This window comes from Phyllostomus hastatus, unplaced genomic scaffold, assembly GCF_019186645.2.
Source record: "Phyllostomus hastatus isolate PE091 unplaced genomic scaffold, TTU_PhHast_1.1 phas_scaffold_78, whole genome shotgun sequence".
NCBI lineage: Eukaryota > Metazoa > Chordata > Mammalia > Chiroptera > Phyllostomidae > Phyllostomus > Phyllostomus hastatus.
This window is the reverse complement of record NW_025334041.1, coordinates 59,795,838-59,814,909: the sequence shown is the minus strand read 5'-3', so window position 1 is coordinate 59,814,909 and position 19,072 is coordinate 59,795,838. Positions and strand designations below refer to the sequence as shown.

General features: G+C 40.7%; 1 protein-coding gene across 42 annotated transcripts in view; it reads right to left on the bottom strand.

The window, feature by feature from the left end:
• MAP4K4 (mitogen-activated protein kinase kinase kinase kinase 4) overlaps positions 1–5,493 on the bottom strand; it is a 198,302-nt gene extending 192,809 nt beyond the window's left edge. For 5 of the 42 annotated variants that reach the window (XM_045827881.1, XM_045827870.1, XM_045827883.1 and 2 more), the window contains exons 1-2: positions 4,909–5,492; positions 4,566–4,631 (exon numbers count right to left, since the gene is read on the bottom strand). In XM_045827881.1, the coding sequence (XP_045683837.1) occupies positions 4,566–4,631; positions 4,909–4,965 (123 nt within the window). In that variant the 5' untranslated portion in view covers positions 4,966–5,492. Of the gene's footprint in view, positions 1–4,565; positions 4,632–4,908 lie in introns of all 42 variants that reach the window. The other 37 variants (XM_045827887.1, XM_045827889.1, XM_045827878.1 and 34 more) reach the window with 15 other exon arrangements.
• Between the last annotated feature and the right edge of the window lie 13,579 nt (positions 5,494–19,072).

Here is a 19,072-nt window from a genome sequence, read left to right as displayed (position 1 = left end):
TAAAAGAACATGTATGAAATTCATATGTCAAAGCATCCATCTCTAAGTTAAAATCTACTTGGCTTATAATAATTTTAGTTCCCTGGGAATGAAACTTGTTACATGATTATTCCTTGGCTTAGCACACCTGTACAGAGATGCATTATTTCAAAAGTAGGATGTATTATTTCAAAAACACCTTTGCTCTTCCAAAATCAGTCCACAGAAATCTACAAATACACTGCAGCAAAAGTTCCCCCTCGATAATAATTTTGGATTGTCAGCATGTAGAAATATACATATATCTAATACTGGTTAAGGAAAAATGACAAAATACAAGTTTTCAGCTCTGCAAATGAACATTTATTTATCATGAAGTTTTAAGCGATAAGTAAAAACCCACCATCAGCAGGGCTTCACCTGGTGGTTAGATGTTCCTGATTTAGTTTAGTTCCAAAACAGTTTTTTGGAAGTTTGGGGTTGAAATTTCTTAAGAGCTACACAGCAACACGTGTTCAGCAAGACTGGCTTCCTCCCCTGTTACCCAGGTCCAGAAACCTTCCAGCATGAAGGACCTCTATCTCAGAACAAGTCTGTACATGTCACTCAGAGCAAATCAACCCTCCTCCTAATGAAAACATCTACTTCTACAAAATTTGTTTTGCTCCACTGGGAAAAACATCTCCAGTTGAGAACATGAGATGCTACACTTACAAGATAACATTTAAACCTTTCACAATAGCTGAAGTGCTTGCTTGAAAACATTAGACAAACAAATTTAAAAGCTACACAACTGATAGGGCACTTTCTTGGTGAGCAATGGAAAGTGATTTTAGCACTTTCACAAATCCCAACACTCCTTCTAATCCAGTGGGCAAGCAGTGCACCCATTTAAAGGGCCACACCAAAGCCTGTAAAGAATGAGTGAATTCTCCACATTCAATGGAGCCCAAGAATCCACCCAAACACTCTTGCTTTCTACCACCACTGCTACCACCCTTCACCTGCTCTCTGCTGGACTGCTGTCCTAGGATCACTAACTTTTCTGTTTGTTCCCAAAACATCATTCAATCACATCTCCTACTCCCAGGGAGCCCCAGCCCCAGCAAACTTTCTATGGCTCCTCAATGCTCAAAGAATGATTTCTGCTCTCAAATTGTGCGCAAATATCCTCTCTCCGAGATGTCCTGTGCTCCCTAAACCTCCTGCCAGTCCCAAAGGTCACCTTCGGCCCTTGTGCCACACACACAGAGTGTCAGGCAGGGTCAAGATGCTCAGTTTCTACTGGGAGTAGGCTCTGACTCCAGACACTACACCCACTGAGTTCTAAACTCCCAAACTTCCTCTCTCACTCTCTACAGACCTCTCTACAGCCTCTCTCACTTTCTACAGGCTTCCTTCTCCAGGTCCAGACATTTTGGAACACCAGCCACGAAATGCTCACAAAATAAAAAATAACAGTAGTTAACCCAAGAAAAAAAAATAGTCCAATTATTAAAAATAATAAAATCCAATGTAACATAAAGGAACTATAATTTATTATCTCTGGTTTTTATTTCTCAAGTTATCACCTTCCCCCTTTGATGAAAGTAATTAAAATTCACTACATTTACTCAGCATGCACAAGATCATCCTATAGACACTTTTATAAATATGTGGTATTATCAATAAAACCTTATAAACAGAAATTCATAATTTTAAGTTTTAATTTATATGAATGTTCTTTTCTATGAGCCCTCAAAAACCTAAGGCAAAAATAAATTTCCCTAAATAGAACATATCCTGTGTTCCAACTCCTTTTTAAAGACAAAGGCATACACTGTTCAACTATACCCAGACTATTTACTATTTTTTTCAGAGATAAATTACAAACTATCAAACTATTGTCCAAAAAAAGCCATTTTCACAAATACATCAAAACTCAAAAAACTCCCTCTTCCTATTAATCCACTTCACATACAGTCTTTTCAAAATAAGCAACCACTATCTCTACAAATTAAAATTTCATAGAAAAAAATGAAATATTGGAACTGGGTTGTTCAGCTTACAGGTGTTTTACCTGAAATTGCTTTAAGGAAAAAAAGAAACTTCTTTATAAATAATTAGTCACAAATACTTTCCAAACTCTGGCACTATTCACATTGATGGTGTTTAGTAGCAATAAACACATGCCAGAGTGTTAACAATCTAATCCCAAAATCACCATCTGTAAATCATGCCAACGAAAGTCCTAAATAAAACTCCTATGCATAATAGATGGTTCTAGAAATGACACATTTGAAGGGAGGAAGAAAACAGAGATGTTAACTTTTTCTGCTATCTCCACCACTTAAGCTTCCCAGTTCATAAACAATAAAGAACTTCTTGTGATAGTAAGAAAACATATATGAAGCAATCAGAAAAATGTTAACACTGGATATTTGATGCTAAGGAATTAATTTTTTTTAAGTGTAAGAATAGCATAGTGATTATCTAATAAACAGAAAAGATACACACTTAAGTGTTTATGGGTGAAAAGGTTAAGATAATGGAAGGGAGGAAGACAGAGATACCAGATTAGTAATGTGCTGGTTAGGGTTAAACTGAGTGAGTAATCTATTCTCTCCTTTTGCATGTTGAAATTTTCTAAAATGACAAAATAGAACGGCTGGTGAATAAAATCTCAGGCACTATTTTGTTCATGATTATATGCCACTTTTGCATAGATTTCTTAATTCCTTCAGTCTGCATAATTTGAGAATTTCTCCTCATCTGTGCAAACTGTTGTAGTCAGAGAGCTGTGTCACTGCCAGTGTCCCAAATACTTCCCAAATGCAATGCTCAGCAAATCTATTTCAAAAGCTTAGGGAGAAAAGGGGATAGAACCAAAGAGGAAATGAGGAGCAGTAAAAACTTAACAATGAACCTGCTTACCATAAACTACTCTCATGTCTTAAAACCAATTAATACATGTTAGGGTTTCATTCTTTCTTTTTCCTGCACTTTAAGAACAGACTGTTGGTTTCTGGTTTACTTCACTGTCCTGCACATCCATGCTGACCCCAGAAGATACAAACAATCCAACCACTGTGTAACCAGGTCAAAAACAATCTTTGGCTAACTCACTTGGAAGAGTACACTCACCACTTAAATCTGGCCAGAAAAACTGGGTTAGAGAAAACTGCTGCTTAAACAAACACCAGGGCTAGGGAGAATGTCTTCAAGCCAGTTACCAGGCCACTCAATGACTTGCAACACAATCTTTTTCAAAAATTTTCCAAAGGCTTCCAAATTCAGCTGAGCCCAGCAGCCTGATTTAACAGATTTTTTAAATTCAAGAATCTGACCTCAACAGTTAACAAAACAAAAGCTAATTCACATGAGATCACCTACAACTTCAGACCATAGACCAGTATATAGCCCAGGCCAGGGGAAGCTGGGGCTGGGGAGAGGCATTGCAAGTGATAGATAAAACCTCCTCATAAAGCAGAAGAGACACAACAGGATCCACACTTAACTCAGCCTAAGAAAATGTCTACAGTCAGCTTCCAATTCCCCGCCCTCCATTTTTAATGAAACAATGACAATTCTTCACGGTGAACCACAATGACCTGCTTCATAAGGTATTTTTTTCTATCCGGACCTTGTACCCACTCTAACAGCTAAAAAACACCCCCCAGTGCAGATAACTTTTAGAAAATGTTTGGTAGTAAAAAACAAATCATGACATGGAAAATTTAACATTGTGTTGCAAATGTTCAAGGCCTGCACCTCCATTACCTACAGCTCTTCCATAACCTCTAGAATGTGCACTAAATAAAATGAACAGCACTGTTAGTCACATCAGGTGTCAGCTACTCAGGGTAAGACTCACATTCTCCAGATGTAATAGTTCCATTTGGGGCTGGATGGGGGGCAGGTGGAATGTTAGGAAAAGGGAGAAAAGCCTGAGCTAGCTGTGAAAGCTAGGCATCCTCTTCACTGCTCATTCTCCCTTGGTTCTGTTTCAATTACATACCTGTCAAACAGGTTATTCCTGGAATTCAGATTTTATAATCCTTACACTGCAATTCTTCCTGCTCCTGTTGCCCAAACACACACCCTCCTTTCTTTCCCATATATGTATCCATCAGTAGACTGTATGATAGAGTTATAATGTGTCACAAACTCTGCACCTTGAGCTCTCAGCAAGCATTCAAAAGAGGAAACGATGCCAATTTTCAAGAAGGCCAAGGCAGGAGTTAGGATGACCACAGACAAAGCCTGTTTATTCTTAATTTTAATTAACACACACACATTAAGAAGGCCAAATTTGGGAAGAACAAAAAAATGAAGGATGTCTTATAAAAAATGTCTTCCCATTTTATTATAGTGCATGCCTAAGAGTGTAGCTTATTTCCTTATCTCAAAGCCAGGAAATGAGGTCTTTTAAGGCCAGTCTGAATATAAGCTCTGTTTAAAAACAGAGGGCCTGCAAGAAGTCCCTTTCCCAACTTTAGCTAAGTGGCGTGGCCTGCGGTCAGCAGCGTGTTTACCACCAATCTTGTCCCCGACAAGAAGTTTCAACATGCCACGGGAAACAAAGAAGGTGAGGTGCTCACACCAACCTTATAGACTTGTCCGTAGGTGCCATTTCCAACCACTTCCACAAGCTCAAAAATCCCAGCAGGGTCCTAGACAAGAAGGAGGGAATGGTTATCTTCTGAAAGCAGCACACACTTAATAAAGAGGGGCAGCTGGAGAGAAAGGGTGGCTACAACGAGGTGGGTTCCATCGGCACATTTGCCCAAAACCGAGGGCGTGGGGCGGTGGCGCTGGGTAGCGCCCCAGCCCCGCACACGCGGACACAAGACAGACAAAAGGGCCGCCGGGCTGGCGGCGGTGCCGGAGCGCCCAGGGCGCGGCCCCCGCTCCCCTTGCACCCGAGGCCGGCCTGTGGCGGCCACTCACCCGCAGGGAGGAGAGGTCGATGTCCACCAGACTTTTTGCAGGGGAGTCGTTCGCCATTTTCCCTTTTTGCCACCCAAAGCGAGTGTCAGGATGAAGGCAGAGATGGTTTGATGATCTGGTCACAGGCCCAGCGGCTGCGGGCGGAGCGTTCCCAGGGCGGCCCACAGCAGCCCTGTGTCGCCAGGCCTCAGCCTCGCGCGCCTGCACCCCGCGCCTGCTCACCGCCTGGGAGCTGGGGGTGCCGCGCTGCCGACAGTAGAGCCAGTGCCGGGAGGCCCTCAGACAAAGCTCCCCGGGCGGTGGGGGCGGAGCAGGGAGGAGGGCGGAGGAGAAGGGTGGCGCGGGAGGAGGGGACGCGGGACACGAAAAACATATTCCGTGGAGAGAGAAAACAACTCCCCCTTTCCTGCTCCGACAGGAAGGGCGGGCGGAAACGCACTCCCACCGTAGCCCCGCCTGGAGGGAGCGGGGCGGCCGCCCGCGTGGCGTGAATGAACATCAGGGGTGCGGCCGAACAATGGCCGCCGCGCGCCCTGCACCGCGCTCTCCCTAGTGGTTGGACACGCAGAACATAGCCTGGGTAGCCCCGCTGCTGTGCTGAGTACAAAAGGCCGCCCTCACCTCCCACTAACAAGCAAGGACCCAAACGCCAAGAAGCAGCGGACCCTTACCCAGGTCAGGGAAAAGCTGTGTGCGGCTGGACCTCTACTAAAGGGACGCGAAAGGGGTGTGCCCAAGTGGAGGAAGATCCTCTCTCCCAACTTATCCCCACCCCCTCCCACAGCACCAGGTTCTCTACCCTCAGGACCCTCATTTCCCTACATGGTTTTCTTGTCCTTTCTCTTCTTTTCCAGGCCAAACTTCTGATCCGGGTGTAGTTAGTGGATTCGCTGAGCATCCTTTGGCTGCGAGGTCCCAAAATTTCATGTGGAAACAGTTTCCAAAACAACTCCTCTAATTGCCTTGTGCTGTGTTTCCTCAGGTGAATAGTAAAACACTTGGGGTCATCAGTACTGACCCAAGTCCTGTGCCTACAGATCATTAAGGCTCAATAAACGGGCATTTTCCAGCAACTTAAATTGTCAGTGGTTAGACAATTTAATCCTATTAACCAAGAATTTTTTTTTCCTATGAACCAATTTTAATCCTAGTGACCAATGATTTTTACTGGATGAAAACTACATGGCTCCCTATTACCTCACAACAGGTTCCAAACCTAAGTGCAGAGAATCACTGGGAGGGATTGTAAAAGCACATTGCTGACCCCACCTCCAGTTTCTGATTTAGCAGATCTGGGATAGGGCTAAGAATTTGTGTTTCTATCAGGTCCTCAGAGCATGCTAACATTGGTGTTACTGGGATCAAACTTTGAGACAGGAGCCTCACAGGATGTAAACCCAAGACCCTTCATAATTAGGCTTCACAAATGTCACCATCATCATCATCTATCAATTGTTGCTTTGCATACAGTAGTACTTATGTAGGCTAGGACTGATGATATCCTTATTTTAGAGATGAGGAAACCAGAGTGCTGAGAGATAAGGGATGTGCCTAAATTACTTAAAAGCACAGCCTGGGCGTGGAGCAGCTCAGCCTATTCCCAAAATAAAAGTCTCTGATTCAGCCAAGTTAGTCTTTTACCTACAGTATGGTTGGCAATCTCCTGCCTCCCAACAATTTGGTTTCCAAGATTTGCAACTACGAGAATCCTTTGTAAGGGTAAAAAACACTCAAAGATAATATATCCTGGAATCGATTGGCTAGGAAAATTATAACAAGAATGTTACTATGAATTTAATAGTGGTTTAAATGATTTCTTAATCCATCAACAGCGATGGCATTATCTGTGACTGTTAATTAAATAATTTACTTAGCTAGACTAATGCACATGTGAACTTTCAGACCATATTACTAGTGATAGTATTTTGGTAGTGTATATTATTCTTGATAGGTAATGTGTATTGGGTCCAGACAATGTATTATTTCATTTTTTTTACATTAACCCCAAAGAGTCGGTGCTCTTATTTTTCCCACTTTCCACATTTAGGAAACCAACAGATGTTAAGAAGTTAAAGTCTAAAGAAGTTAAGTGACTTGCTTAGTGTACATAGCTGAAACCGATGCATAAGCTCCAACCTCCACCTCACACCCAGGATCACAGCCTCAACTTAAAACTCATGCATTAAGGCCTGCTTCAGACCATTTCTGTCTTCTCTGCCTACCCAAATTTTCTCAATTACCTCAAGTTCAACTCAGAAATCATCTCTTTCTTCTATAAGCTTACTCTAACTCTGTCTCTTATGCTGCTATTTCCTGTATCATCCCTGTGACAATTATTTGCCACTTTCAATTCATTGTCTTTTCAGTGCAAGACACTGGCTTAGCCATTTTCCATGATACAAGGAAGATTAAGACATCCTACCCTCAGAGTTTACAATCTTACAATGGGTATAATAATTTCATGAATAGCTACAGCTAATGGCCAAACATGGTAAATTCTGGCTACACAAAAAGAAGTCCAGTGGAAAGTATTCTGGGTTTGGGAGAAAATGAACTGGATTTGAACCTAGTTCTATTACCATTTGTGCAACGTTGCACATGTTGCTTAACCTCTGAGCCTTTGCATCCTCCTCTATGCACTAGATGAAGATTGGAGGTAAGAAAAACAGCTAAAAGGCCATCTCCAGAGCCCTGACCTGTGTGGCTCAGTTGGTTGGGCATCCTCCTGTAAAGTGAAAGGTCACGAGTGTGATTCCCAGTCAGGGCACATACCTGGGTTGCAGTTTCATTCCTGTTCAGAGCACATATGAGAGGCAACTGATTGATGTTTCTCTGGCACATTGATATTCCTCTCCCTTCCTCCCTTCCTCCCTTCCTCCCTTCCTCCCTTCCTCTCTCTCTAAAAATAAAATCTTTTTAACAAAGAGGTCACCTCAAGAGCACAGGCAGAATAATCAGACTTGGTGACAGGAGATATGAGTTCTTGGGCCAGTAGACTCTCTTAAGACTTGGCTTAAGGCTTGGCTTCTATGCTTAGGAGCATCTGGAAGGATGCTGTCATGAACAGAGGAAAGGATGAGAGTTGCTGAGTGGTAGTGGAAAAGGAAGGTTTGATTTTGGACTCTGCGCACATTTAGTTAACTTTTCACACAGAGGAATTGTACCCCATCCCAGCATGCCACTCTGCTTGAGTTCTAAGAGTATGTTCTCAATCAAAAGGCACACATTAGCTAGGTCGCCATGAAAATACCACAGAGTAGGTGGCTTAAATAACAAATTTATTTTCTCACAGTTTCAGAGGCTGGAAGTCCAAGATCCAGGTTCCACTTGATTTGGTTTCCAGTGAGAGATCTCTTCCTAACTTGGAGATGGCCATCTTCTTGCTATATCCTCACATGAGCTTTCCTGAGTGCTAGTACACACAGAGAAAAAAATTATCTGTATTGGATCAGGGCCTCACCCTTATGACCTTATAAATTTGAATTTAGTTATTTCCTTACAGGCCACAGTTTCAAACACAGCCAAACTGGGGTTTAAGTTTTCAACATATGGAGGTTTAGGGTTTCAACATATAGGGGGACACAAACATTTAATTCATAACAAGCCATGTGCAATACATGATGCCAGGAAGTCCTGATCCTTGTCCTCAAGTATCTGTTTGAGAACACAAAATAAAACTACCCCAAAATATATTCAAGATAGTAATTGGAAAATAAATACTAATTTGGCATTTTAGGTGGGAGGAAAAAATAACTTACTTGACCACAGAATGAGAAGCTGAAAGAATGAGGACACTGGCCACCTTGGGCCAGAACACTCAATTTAGAGAACCCTGAGAAATAAAGCTAGATGGTTTTAGAAGGACCAGAAGATAACACTGAGGCATGGGCAATGTGGGAGTTAAAAACTGAACCCAGATTGTCAATTGAGTCAACCAAAAACAGCCTAGCCTCGGTTCTCAACAGCTCTAATGGCAGGTGAGCACTCAGCAGGCCAAGGGACATAAATATGCCTCTTTCAGGGGGCAGTGAGTTATGCAAGAGGTCAAAATGGACAAGATCACTTGTCCTAATTTTGTCCTAATTTTTTGTCCTAATTTTTTATTTATTGTTAAAATATTGATGGAACTTGAATTTCAATCTCAGAATAGGGCAGGGCAAGCAGGGCAGCAGAACTATGAAACTGAGCCTGAATATATATTAAGGGCACGGGGTAATAGAGGACTTAGGTTAACTGAAAATAAATGATGGAAGTAGTGGTGAGCAAGGGGAATTAGACCAACCATAGAAAGCAATGGTGGGATATGTACAGGAAAAGCTCAGAAAAGGAAAAGCATAGGCTTAAGGGTCAGAGATCTGAGTTCTTAATCCCTGATGGACAAGGTATTGAGCAAATGCTTACCCTTTCTGCCCCTCAGTTTCCTAATATGCAATATTAAGGAATTGGATGGAAGTAAATGACAAGTCCTGTAGGACCTTGGAGACACTGATTTATAAAACCCTGGTGTCGGCCCTATAATTGCTCAGACCTCTTCACCATAGTAAAAATAGGTTGCTAGGAGCAAGGGGAGTTAATGGAACATGTGGAATGCTGTAGATTCAGCAGCAGAGTTTAGCCCTCTAAAGGCCATCTTTGAGCATGGGTAGACAGAATCAGACTGCATCCAACTAGTGTATCAGTTGAATTAAAGGAAGCAAGTACTCTAGTGCACAACAGGATGGCTGGTGTGGAATACAGAAGCAGATCAAAGGGCAACAAAAGTGGACCAGAGGCAAGACAGACATCCTACCCCGGCTTGCCAATAGATGCTATCACTTCTGTGATGAGGAAATTGTATTAGTTCAGGTCTTCTAATAGGGGATGCTGAGGCAAGGATTTGGTGCAGGGAGTTTAATTAAACGGTGATCCTAGGAAGTGCAGTGGAGGGATAAGAAAGTAAAACATGAAATGGAGACAAGTCAATAAGTGTGTTGATGAGCAGGTTATCTCTGTGGGCAGCTGATCTGGATGGACCTAACTAGCTAGAAAAGGAGAAAATGTAGATTTATCTTATTTTATGTGTACCTGTGTTCAAGATTTTTGTAAACACTTAAAATAGTATTTTCAAAGCAGAAGAACTTGCTGTTTATAGGAGACTTACTTGAAGATTTCTATAAAAGAGAATTCCTATCCCTTAACTTACCTTTTTGTAAATGTATATTTTATATATGAGAATTGCTTAAATCAAGTTTAGCTGTGAAGAGTCCTTAACCTTCAAAATCCTCTAGTGGCCTCAAAAATGAGGTTAGAGATAGTCCTAACTTTAGAAATCAAGATAATAGCCACAGGAAGTAGTTGTGAGTAGTAGTTATTAAGTGCTTTTGATAGATGATTGGGTGAAGGGAATCAGACTCTGCCAAGGGAAAGCCAAGGTAGGTCTGCTAAGTGTAGAGATAAAAATTTTATTTATACTTGATCACATATTTGTATTCTAATCCTGTGCAGTACGTGACCTCATGAGGAGACCAGATCAGTGAACCTCTCTATATCACAACTGAACTGGAATCATGAGTTTGCATATGATGCACTAGATCTCAATCAATGTGCATCAGAACACCCACTGAAGGAGAGTTCAATCACAATCAAGTTCATCACTTGAAATATGAATGTACTACAGTGTTCCATTCCAATTGATTTGTAGTTCTCAGTAAATAATATTGATTCCAGCCTCAAAATCTTCTCAAATAAGTTCTATAATAAAAGATTAAGTGGTGACATACCAACAATAAACTATGAAATGTAAATTCCATATTTATAAATTATAAAATTTGAGGCCTTTTCTGTTCTGAATAAATATAATTATCTTTACCCTTATGTCCATTTATATATTCTATACTTGATGGCCAATTAATTTAGAAAATATAGTCAGGACCATGTCAAGAGGCCAGCCATGACTGACATAATTCCTTGATTTGTCTTAATTCCTTTTTTTCTTGATGTCTAAAAGGTTTTTTTTTTTACTTTTTTAAATTTTATTTTAATTGTTGTTGAAGTACAATTTTCTATCTACTCCCATCTCAGCCCACCCACCCAGCCCTCCCCTTCTCCCTCCCATTTCCACCTGCTCCTAGTTTTTTATCCATGTGTCCTTTATACTTGTTCCTGTAAACCCTTCCCCTTTTCCCCTGAAATTCCCTCTCCTTTCCCCTCTGAAAATTGTCAGCCTGTTCTCTATTTCAGTGTCTTTGGTTATATTTTGCCTGTTTCTTTGTTTTGTTGTTTAGGTTCCTGTTAAAGGTGAGATCATATGGTATTTGTCTTCCACTGCCTGGCTTATTTTCCTTAGCATAATGCTTTCCAGTTGCATCCATGCTATTACAAAGGGTAGGAGCTCCTTCTTTCTTTTTCCTGCATAGAATTCCATTGTGTAAATGTACCATAATTTTTTGATCCATTCATTTACTCATGGGCACCTAGGTTGCTTCCAACAATTGGCTACCGTAAATTGTGCTGTTATGAACATTGGCGTGCATAGGTTCTTTTATATTGGTGTTTCAGAGTTCTTAGGATATAACCCTAGCAGTGGAATTGCTGGGTCAAAAGGCAGATCCATTTTTAGTTTTCTGAGAAAATTCCATACTGTTTTTCATAATGGTTGTACCAGTCTGCAATGCCACCAACAGTGCACTAGGGTCCCTTTTTCTCCACAATTTCTCCGACACTTGTTGCTTGTTGCTTTGTTTATGATGACCATTCTGACTGGTGTAAGGTGCTATCTCATTGTGGTTTTAATTTACATCTCTCTCATAGCTAGCGATATTGAGCATCTTTTCATGTGTCTCTGGAACCTCTGTATGTCCTCCTTGGAGAAGTGTCTGTTCAAGTCCTTTGCCCATTTTTTAATTGGATTCCTTGTCTTCTTAGAGTGTAGTCGTGTAAATTCTTTATATATTTTGGAGATTAAACCCTTGTCTCAGGTATCAGTCACAAATATCTTTTCCCATACAGTTGGTTCTCTTTTTATGTTAATGCTGTTTTCTTTAGTCATGCAGAAGCTTTTTATTTTGATGAGATCCCATTTGTTTATTCTTTTCTTTATGTCCCTTGTTCTGGGGGACGTATCAGTAAAAATGTTGCTGCGTGAAATATCTGAAATTTTCCTGCCTATGTTCTCCTCTAGGACTTTAATAGTGACATGGCTTATATTTAAATAGTTTATCCACCTTGAATTTATTTTTGTGTATGGTGTAAGTTGGTGCTCGAGTTTCATTTTTTTCACGTAGCTTCCAGTTCTCCAAATACCATTTGTTGAAGAGGCTATTTTTACTCCATTTTATGTTGCTGCCCCCTTTGTCAAATATTAATTGACCATAGAGACTTGGGTTTATTCCTGGGCTCTCTGTTCTGTTCCATTGGTCCATGTGCCTGTTTTTATGCCAGTACCAGGTTGTTTTGATTACAGTGGCCTTGTAATACAGTTTGACATCGGGTATTGTGATCTCTCCTACTTTGCTTTTCTTTCTCAAAATTGCAGCAGCTATTCAGGGTCGCTTATGGTTCCATATAAATTTATGAAGTGTTTGTTCTATGTCTGGGAAATAAGCCATTGGTACTTTAATAGGAATTGCATTGAATCTGTAAATTGCTTTGGGTAGTATGGTCATTTTGACGATGTTAATTCTTCCAATCCATGAACAGGATACACATTTCCATTTGTTTGTGTCTTCCTTAATTTCCTTCTTCAGTGTTGTGTAGTTTTCTGCATACAGGTCTTTTACATCCTTGGTTAGATTTATTCCTATGTATTTTATTTATTTTTTTTTTTTTGCTATATCGAATGGGATTTTTTTCTTGATTTCTGCTTCTGCTGTTTCATTGTTGGTGTACAGAAATGCCTTTGATTTCTGGATATTGACTTCATATCCTGCTGTTTTGCCAAGTTCACTTATTAGGTTGAGTAGTTTTTTGGTGGAGCCTATAGGATTTTCTATGTACACTATTATGTCATCTGCAAACAATGACAATGACATGTTTGTTTCCTTCTTTCTGATTTGGATGCCTTTTATTTCCTTTTCTTGTCTGATCACTATGGCTAACACTTCCAATACTATGTTGAATAGAAGTGGTGAAAGAGGAGAACTTTGTCTTGTTCCTGATCTTAGTGGAAAAGATTTCTATGTTGATGTATGCTCCCTCTATTCCCACTTTGCTGAGTGTTTTTATCATAAATGGGTGCTGTACCTTATCAAATGCTTTTTCCACATTTATTGATATGATCATGTGACTTTTGTCTTTGCTTTTCTTTATGTGATGTATTATATTTACTGATTTGTGAATATTGTACCATCCTTGCATCCCTGGAATGAATCCCACTTGTTCATGGTGTATAATCTGTTTAATGTATTGTTGGATGTGGTTTGCCAATATTTTGTTGAGTATTTTAGCGTCTATGTTCATCAGTGATATTGGGCTGAAGTTTTCTTTCTTTGTTGTGTCTTTATCTGGTTTTGGAATTAGGATGATGCTGGCTTCATAAAAGGAGTTTGGGAGTCTTCCCTCTTCTTGGATCTTTTAGAATAGCCTGTGAAGGATAGGGGTTAGCTGTCCTTAAATGCTTTGTACAATTGTCCCCTGATACCATCTGGTCCAGGGTTTTTGTGTTTTGGGAGTTTTTTTATTACTCCTTCAATTTTTGTCTGCTGTTATTGGTCTGTTCAGGTTTTCTGCTTCTTGTTCATTGAGTTTTGGAAGATTATATTTTTCTAGAAATTTGCCCATTTTACCTAGGTTTTCAAATTTCTTGGCATACAGTTCTTCATAGTAATTTCTTACAACCCTTTGTATTTCTGTGGTGTCAGTTGTAATCTCTCCTCTTTCATTTCTGATTGTGTTTATTTGGATCCTTTCTTTTTTTTCTTGATGAGACTGCTTAAAGGCTTGTCAATTGTGTTTATCCTTTCAAAGATTCACTGATCCTTAGAATTGTGCTTTTAGTTTCTATGTCATTTAGTTCTGCTCTGATCTTGGTTATTTCCTTCCTTCTACTTGCTCTCAGCTGTCTTACTTGTTATTCATCGAGTTCTTGTAGGCATAGGGTTAGGTTGTTTGTTTGCAATGTTTCTATCTTTTTTAGGTAGGCCTGTATTGCTATGAACTTCCCTCATGACTGCCTTGGCTGTGTCCCATAAGTTTTGGGTTGTTGTGAGTTCATTTTCATTTGTTTCCAGAAACTTTTTGATTTGTTCTCTAATTTCATTCTTGACCCATTTCTTATTTAATAGCATGCTATTCAATCTCCATGATTTTGAGTGTTTCGGGTTTCATCCCTTGGGGTTGGTTTCTGGTTTGAGTCCCTTATGGTCAGAGAAAATGCTTGGTATAGTTTCAATTTTCTTGAATTTGTTGAGGGTTGCTTTGTGTCCTATCATGTGGTCTATATTTGAAAATGTCCCATGTGCATTTGAAAAGAATGTGTATTTAGCTTCTTTGGGAAGAAGGGCTCTGTATATATCAGTTAAGTGCCTTTCTTCTAGGGCATTGTTCAATACCACAATATCTTTGTTGATATTTTGTTTGAAAGTTCTATCCATTTTTTACAGTGGGGTGTTAAAATCCCCTACTATAATTGTGTTGGTGTTAAAATCCCCTACTATAATTATGGTGCTGTCAATATCTTTCTTGAAATCCTCTAAGATTTTCTTTACATATTTCGGTGCTGCTATATTGGGTACATATATATTTACAAAGTTTATGTCTTCTTAGTGGATTCTTCCATTGAGTATTATGAAGTGACCTTCTGGGTCTCGCTTTATGGCCCCTTTTTTGAAGTCTATTTTGTCTGATATGAGTATTGCTATCCTGGCTTTTTTTTCCTGTCTGTTTGCTTGTAAAATTTGCTTCCAGCCCTTCACTTTCAGCCTGTGTAGGTCTTTTGTTCTGAGATAGGTCTCTTGAAGGCAGCATGTGTGTGGGTCATGCTTCCTTATCCATTCAGCTATTCTACGTCTTTTGACTGGAGCATTTAACCCATTTACATTTAAGGTTATTACTCATAGGTACGTATTCATCGCCATTTACATACCTGTGTTCCTCTCTGCCTCTCTTTTCCTTTCTTTCCTTAAAGCAGGCCCTTTAGCATCTCTTGCAGAGCTGGTTTGGTGGAGGTCTATTCTTTTGGACTTCTTTTGTCTGGGAATCTCCTTATTTGGCCTTCTATCTTGATTGAGAGCCTTGCTGGGTAAAGTAGCCTTGGTTGCAGGCCTCTGCTTCTCATTACTTGGAATATTTCTTGCTATTCTCTTCTGGCTTGGAGTGTTTCCATTGAGAAGTCAGCTGCTAACCTGATTGGGTCTCCCTTGTGTGTTGCTTTCGGTTTCTCCCTTGCTGCTTTTAAGATTCTCTCTTTGTCTTGGTATTTTGCCATTTAATTATGATGTGTCTTGAAGTTGGCCTCTTTCCATTCCTCTTGATTGGGACTCTCTGTGTATCCTGGATTTGTGTGACTTTTTCTCTCATCATATTAGGGAAGTGTTCCATCATTACTTTTTCAAACAGGTTTCTATCCCTTGCTCTTCTTCTTCTCCTCGTATCCCTATTATACGGATATTATTACGTTTCATATTGTCTTGCATTTCTCTTCATCCCTCTTCATTCTTTCTGAGCCTCTTTTCCTTTTCTTGCTCTTTCTGGGTGTTTTCTTGTACTTTGTCCTCTAGCTCACTGATCTGATCTTCTGCTTCATGAATCCTGCTTTTCATTCCTTCTACTGTGTTCTTCAGTTCAGAAATTGTGTTCTTCATTTCCTCTTGGTCCTTGTTGATAGTTTCTACTTCCTTTTTCATCTTCATATAGTTTTCAGTGAGTTCATTGTAGCTTCCCTGTAGTTTCTGGTAGCTCATTGTGAGTTCATTGAGCTTCCTGATAACCATTGCTTTCAACTCCATATCAGATAGTTGAGTTGCTTCTATTTCATTTAGCATTCTTCCTGAGGATTCCTCCTTTCCTGTCATTTGTGAATTGTTTCTTTGTCTTCCCATTGTTTGTGAGACTCTTCTTGTTAGCCTCAGCTTCTTAAATTGATCTGTTCTTAAATGGATCCCTGGGTTTATGGTGTGAACTCTGTGGTAAAATACCTGTGAGATTCAGTGGTGCAGTCTCCTTGATCTCCCAAGCTTACTGCTCTTGGGCTGTCATTTAAGTTAGCTCTGTGTTTGTCTTTGGTTTTGATTGTTATTGGGTGTTTCTTTGGTGGGTCTTTCCCACCAGCTGGTTAACTGAGGGTCACTCTGTCCACCACCTCTTATATTTTGTTGTGCTGGTGAGGGCAGGCTGTGTTGAAGCTGGTTCTTCTGTATATATAAGGTCTTGAGGATTCTCTCTTGATCTTGTTCAGTTGTTTATACTGGGTAGTTTCTCTACTGTTTAGTTGTATTTCCAGGTAGGTCCTGGATTGAGGTTTGAAGGAAGGTTCCCACTCCTTCCTTCACCTTCTTCTGTTGTTATCTGTTGGTGGTTCCTTTCTTGTTGAGTTTCCTCTTCCAGTGGGTATCCTGGTATTGTTCACTGCTTCCACCTATGCTTTTTTGTGATCCGTTGGAGCGGGAAGGCAAAATGGTTTAAGACAGCAAGAGACTATTCTATGATATTTACAGTAGCAGCCAGTAGAGAAGAGATAGGAGATCCTTTGGCTATGTATAGTGTTAACCATGATCTTCCACCCAACTAGCTTATTTTTAGAAAGGATGGAAAGAAGATAAGACTGTTGTTGGGGAGGGAAGGATTGTAAGTTGGATCTATAAAGCAGGGAGGTTGTGGGATGTCAGATTCTGAGGTAAGGTGAGAGTAAAGGATAGTAAATAGGTGTAGTGTGTGATAAAATAGAGTTAACCATTACAATAATAGAGTTCAGGAAACTGTGAAGTGGGCTAAGATCTGGGAGAGGTGTTGTGAAGTATTTACAATTGCATGGAACAGCAATTATTTACAATAATGTTAGAGCAACAATCATATGACAGAATCTATGTAATCTAGATAACAAGAGTAGGGAGTATAGAACCTTGAGTAGTGTGGTAATGGGACACAAGTGAGGTGAAGGACAGTAAATTAGCAATACACTATGAAAGAGATATCAGGGGAAACCTGTCAAGTGATACAATATAATCAGCCTAGCAAAGCAGACGGTACAGAAAGAAGAGGAACACAAAAATACTATTAAAATAAAATATGTAAGAATAATAGAAAAACTAATAATACTACAAATATGCAATAACTTGCAGGTTCTCTGTAATGGCACTGTGAAATTCGTCTCACTGTCACATCTGTTGTGATTCTACTTCTTTGTGTTCAACTCTGGTCTTTTCACAGTTCCAGATTTGGTGGGGTTTTTTTTTTTGTTTGTTTTTATTTTGGTCTCACTTGTAGGTATTTTAAAAAAAGACAGATGAAGGAAGGAAGAAGAGATAAAATTGGAGGAAAGATAGGACAAAGGAATAAAACAAGAAAGCAGGAAAGAGAGGAAAAAGAAATTGAAAGAGAAAAAATAATAAAAATTAAAAAATTAAAAATTGTTAAAAAAAAAGTAGAATAAAAATAAAAAGCCTCTTGGTTTCAAAGTGGTCTTGCTGGCTGCAGCAGGCTGAGGGGTGATTGGTATGGCTTTTCTTCCTTCCAGATCTGCACTCAGTCAGCCACACACTCACTGTTTGGGGAGCTATTGTGGTACCTCTCCCCTGCGCCTTGAATGTGGGAACCAGGCCTTTTCCCAGGGTTACTACTGTGGGCTGAAGTGCGGGGGTCACTCCCATGTGTGCGCCCTCGGCCAGATTGCCTCACCCTTCCCAGTGCTATGGGGGTGCTCGGGGTCTTCCATACAGGCACAACCTTTCTTGCAACCTCAGGATCACTGTCTCAGGATCGCTGCCCAGCTAGGTGGCAGGGAGGCCAGGGCAATTGCTATAGGAGAATTCCCCAAACAGTGTCTGTCTTTTCACTTTTTCTTTTTGAAAAATTCCTCCTATTCAAGCCTGTTACTCCATATGTTACGGAAAAGACAACTCAGACGGCCTTGGAGTTTGCGAAATGGGGTTTATTCACGCATGCGGACCCAGAGGAGATAAATTCCAAATTCTGGGCACTGAGCTTAAGCTGGAGTTTGCTTATATTCTTGTTACAAGGCAAAAAAGTGTGTGTGGGGGGGACAACTGCTAAAAGCAAGCATACAGAAGCAGAAAGCGAAGGTTAGTGTATGACCTCGAGATAACTGCTTATCTGGAAAAAGCTGCTGTCTGGGAATGGCTGCTGGTCAGCTTCTACCTAAGAATGGCTACCGTTCAGCTATGTCCTGTCACAATCCCCCCTTTGATGCTATAAGGTGCTTTTATTCCTTTAGCATCACTATACACCTGGCTATGTGGCTGACGTCATGGGGAAGGTTGTAACTGCTGATACTGGTATTGGTACCACTGGAGGGCTAACACCTTGGCGGCTGCCTTCTGAGTCACCGTGGCCTCCAGGTGTTGGACCAAGGTTTGGAGGATGCAGGGCCCCAGAGTTATGCCTAGGAGAATTATGAGGATGGGCCCCTGAACAGGCAATATCCACCTTAGCCACGTCTGTGGATTAAATCCAAAATTCCAACCCTCTAGCTCTTGGGCCCGAATTCTAATGTTCTCCTTTAATTCTTTTACCTTTTTTGCTACTATACCAGACTGGTTGACAAAATAGCAACATTGTTCTCCTAGGAACATACATGTTCCACCTTTCTCTGCAGTAATGAGGTCTAAAGCTCTCTGAAGGGTTACCTCAGCCAAGGAGTTTATCTGCTGCTGCAGGTGGTCAGGGAATTGGCTACATTGTCCTTATCTTTGCTCAGCTGAGCTGACAGCTTGTAGTAAGTGGATGCAGACAATCCCATTGCCCCGACTCCTGCCCCAACCCCCACTACAAGACCTGCCCCTATGGCTATGGCGGCCCCTACTCCTCTCTTACACCAGGAGGCTTCCTTTACTTTAGGTTGCAGTAGTTTTCTCATCTCATTAGGGGTCCAGATGCTGATGCTAGAGGCTAGGAAGACCTCAGTGCAGATCCTGGTCCAATTCTGGGGCAGGCACTTATAAGCTGCCTTCCCACAGAGAAGGAAGATTCCAGGTTCAGTACAAAGGCTAATGTTGGGAATATTACATTGACC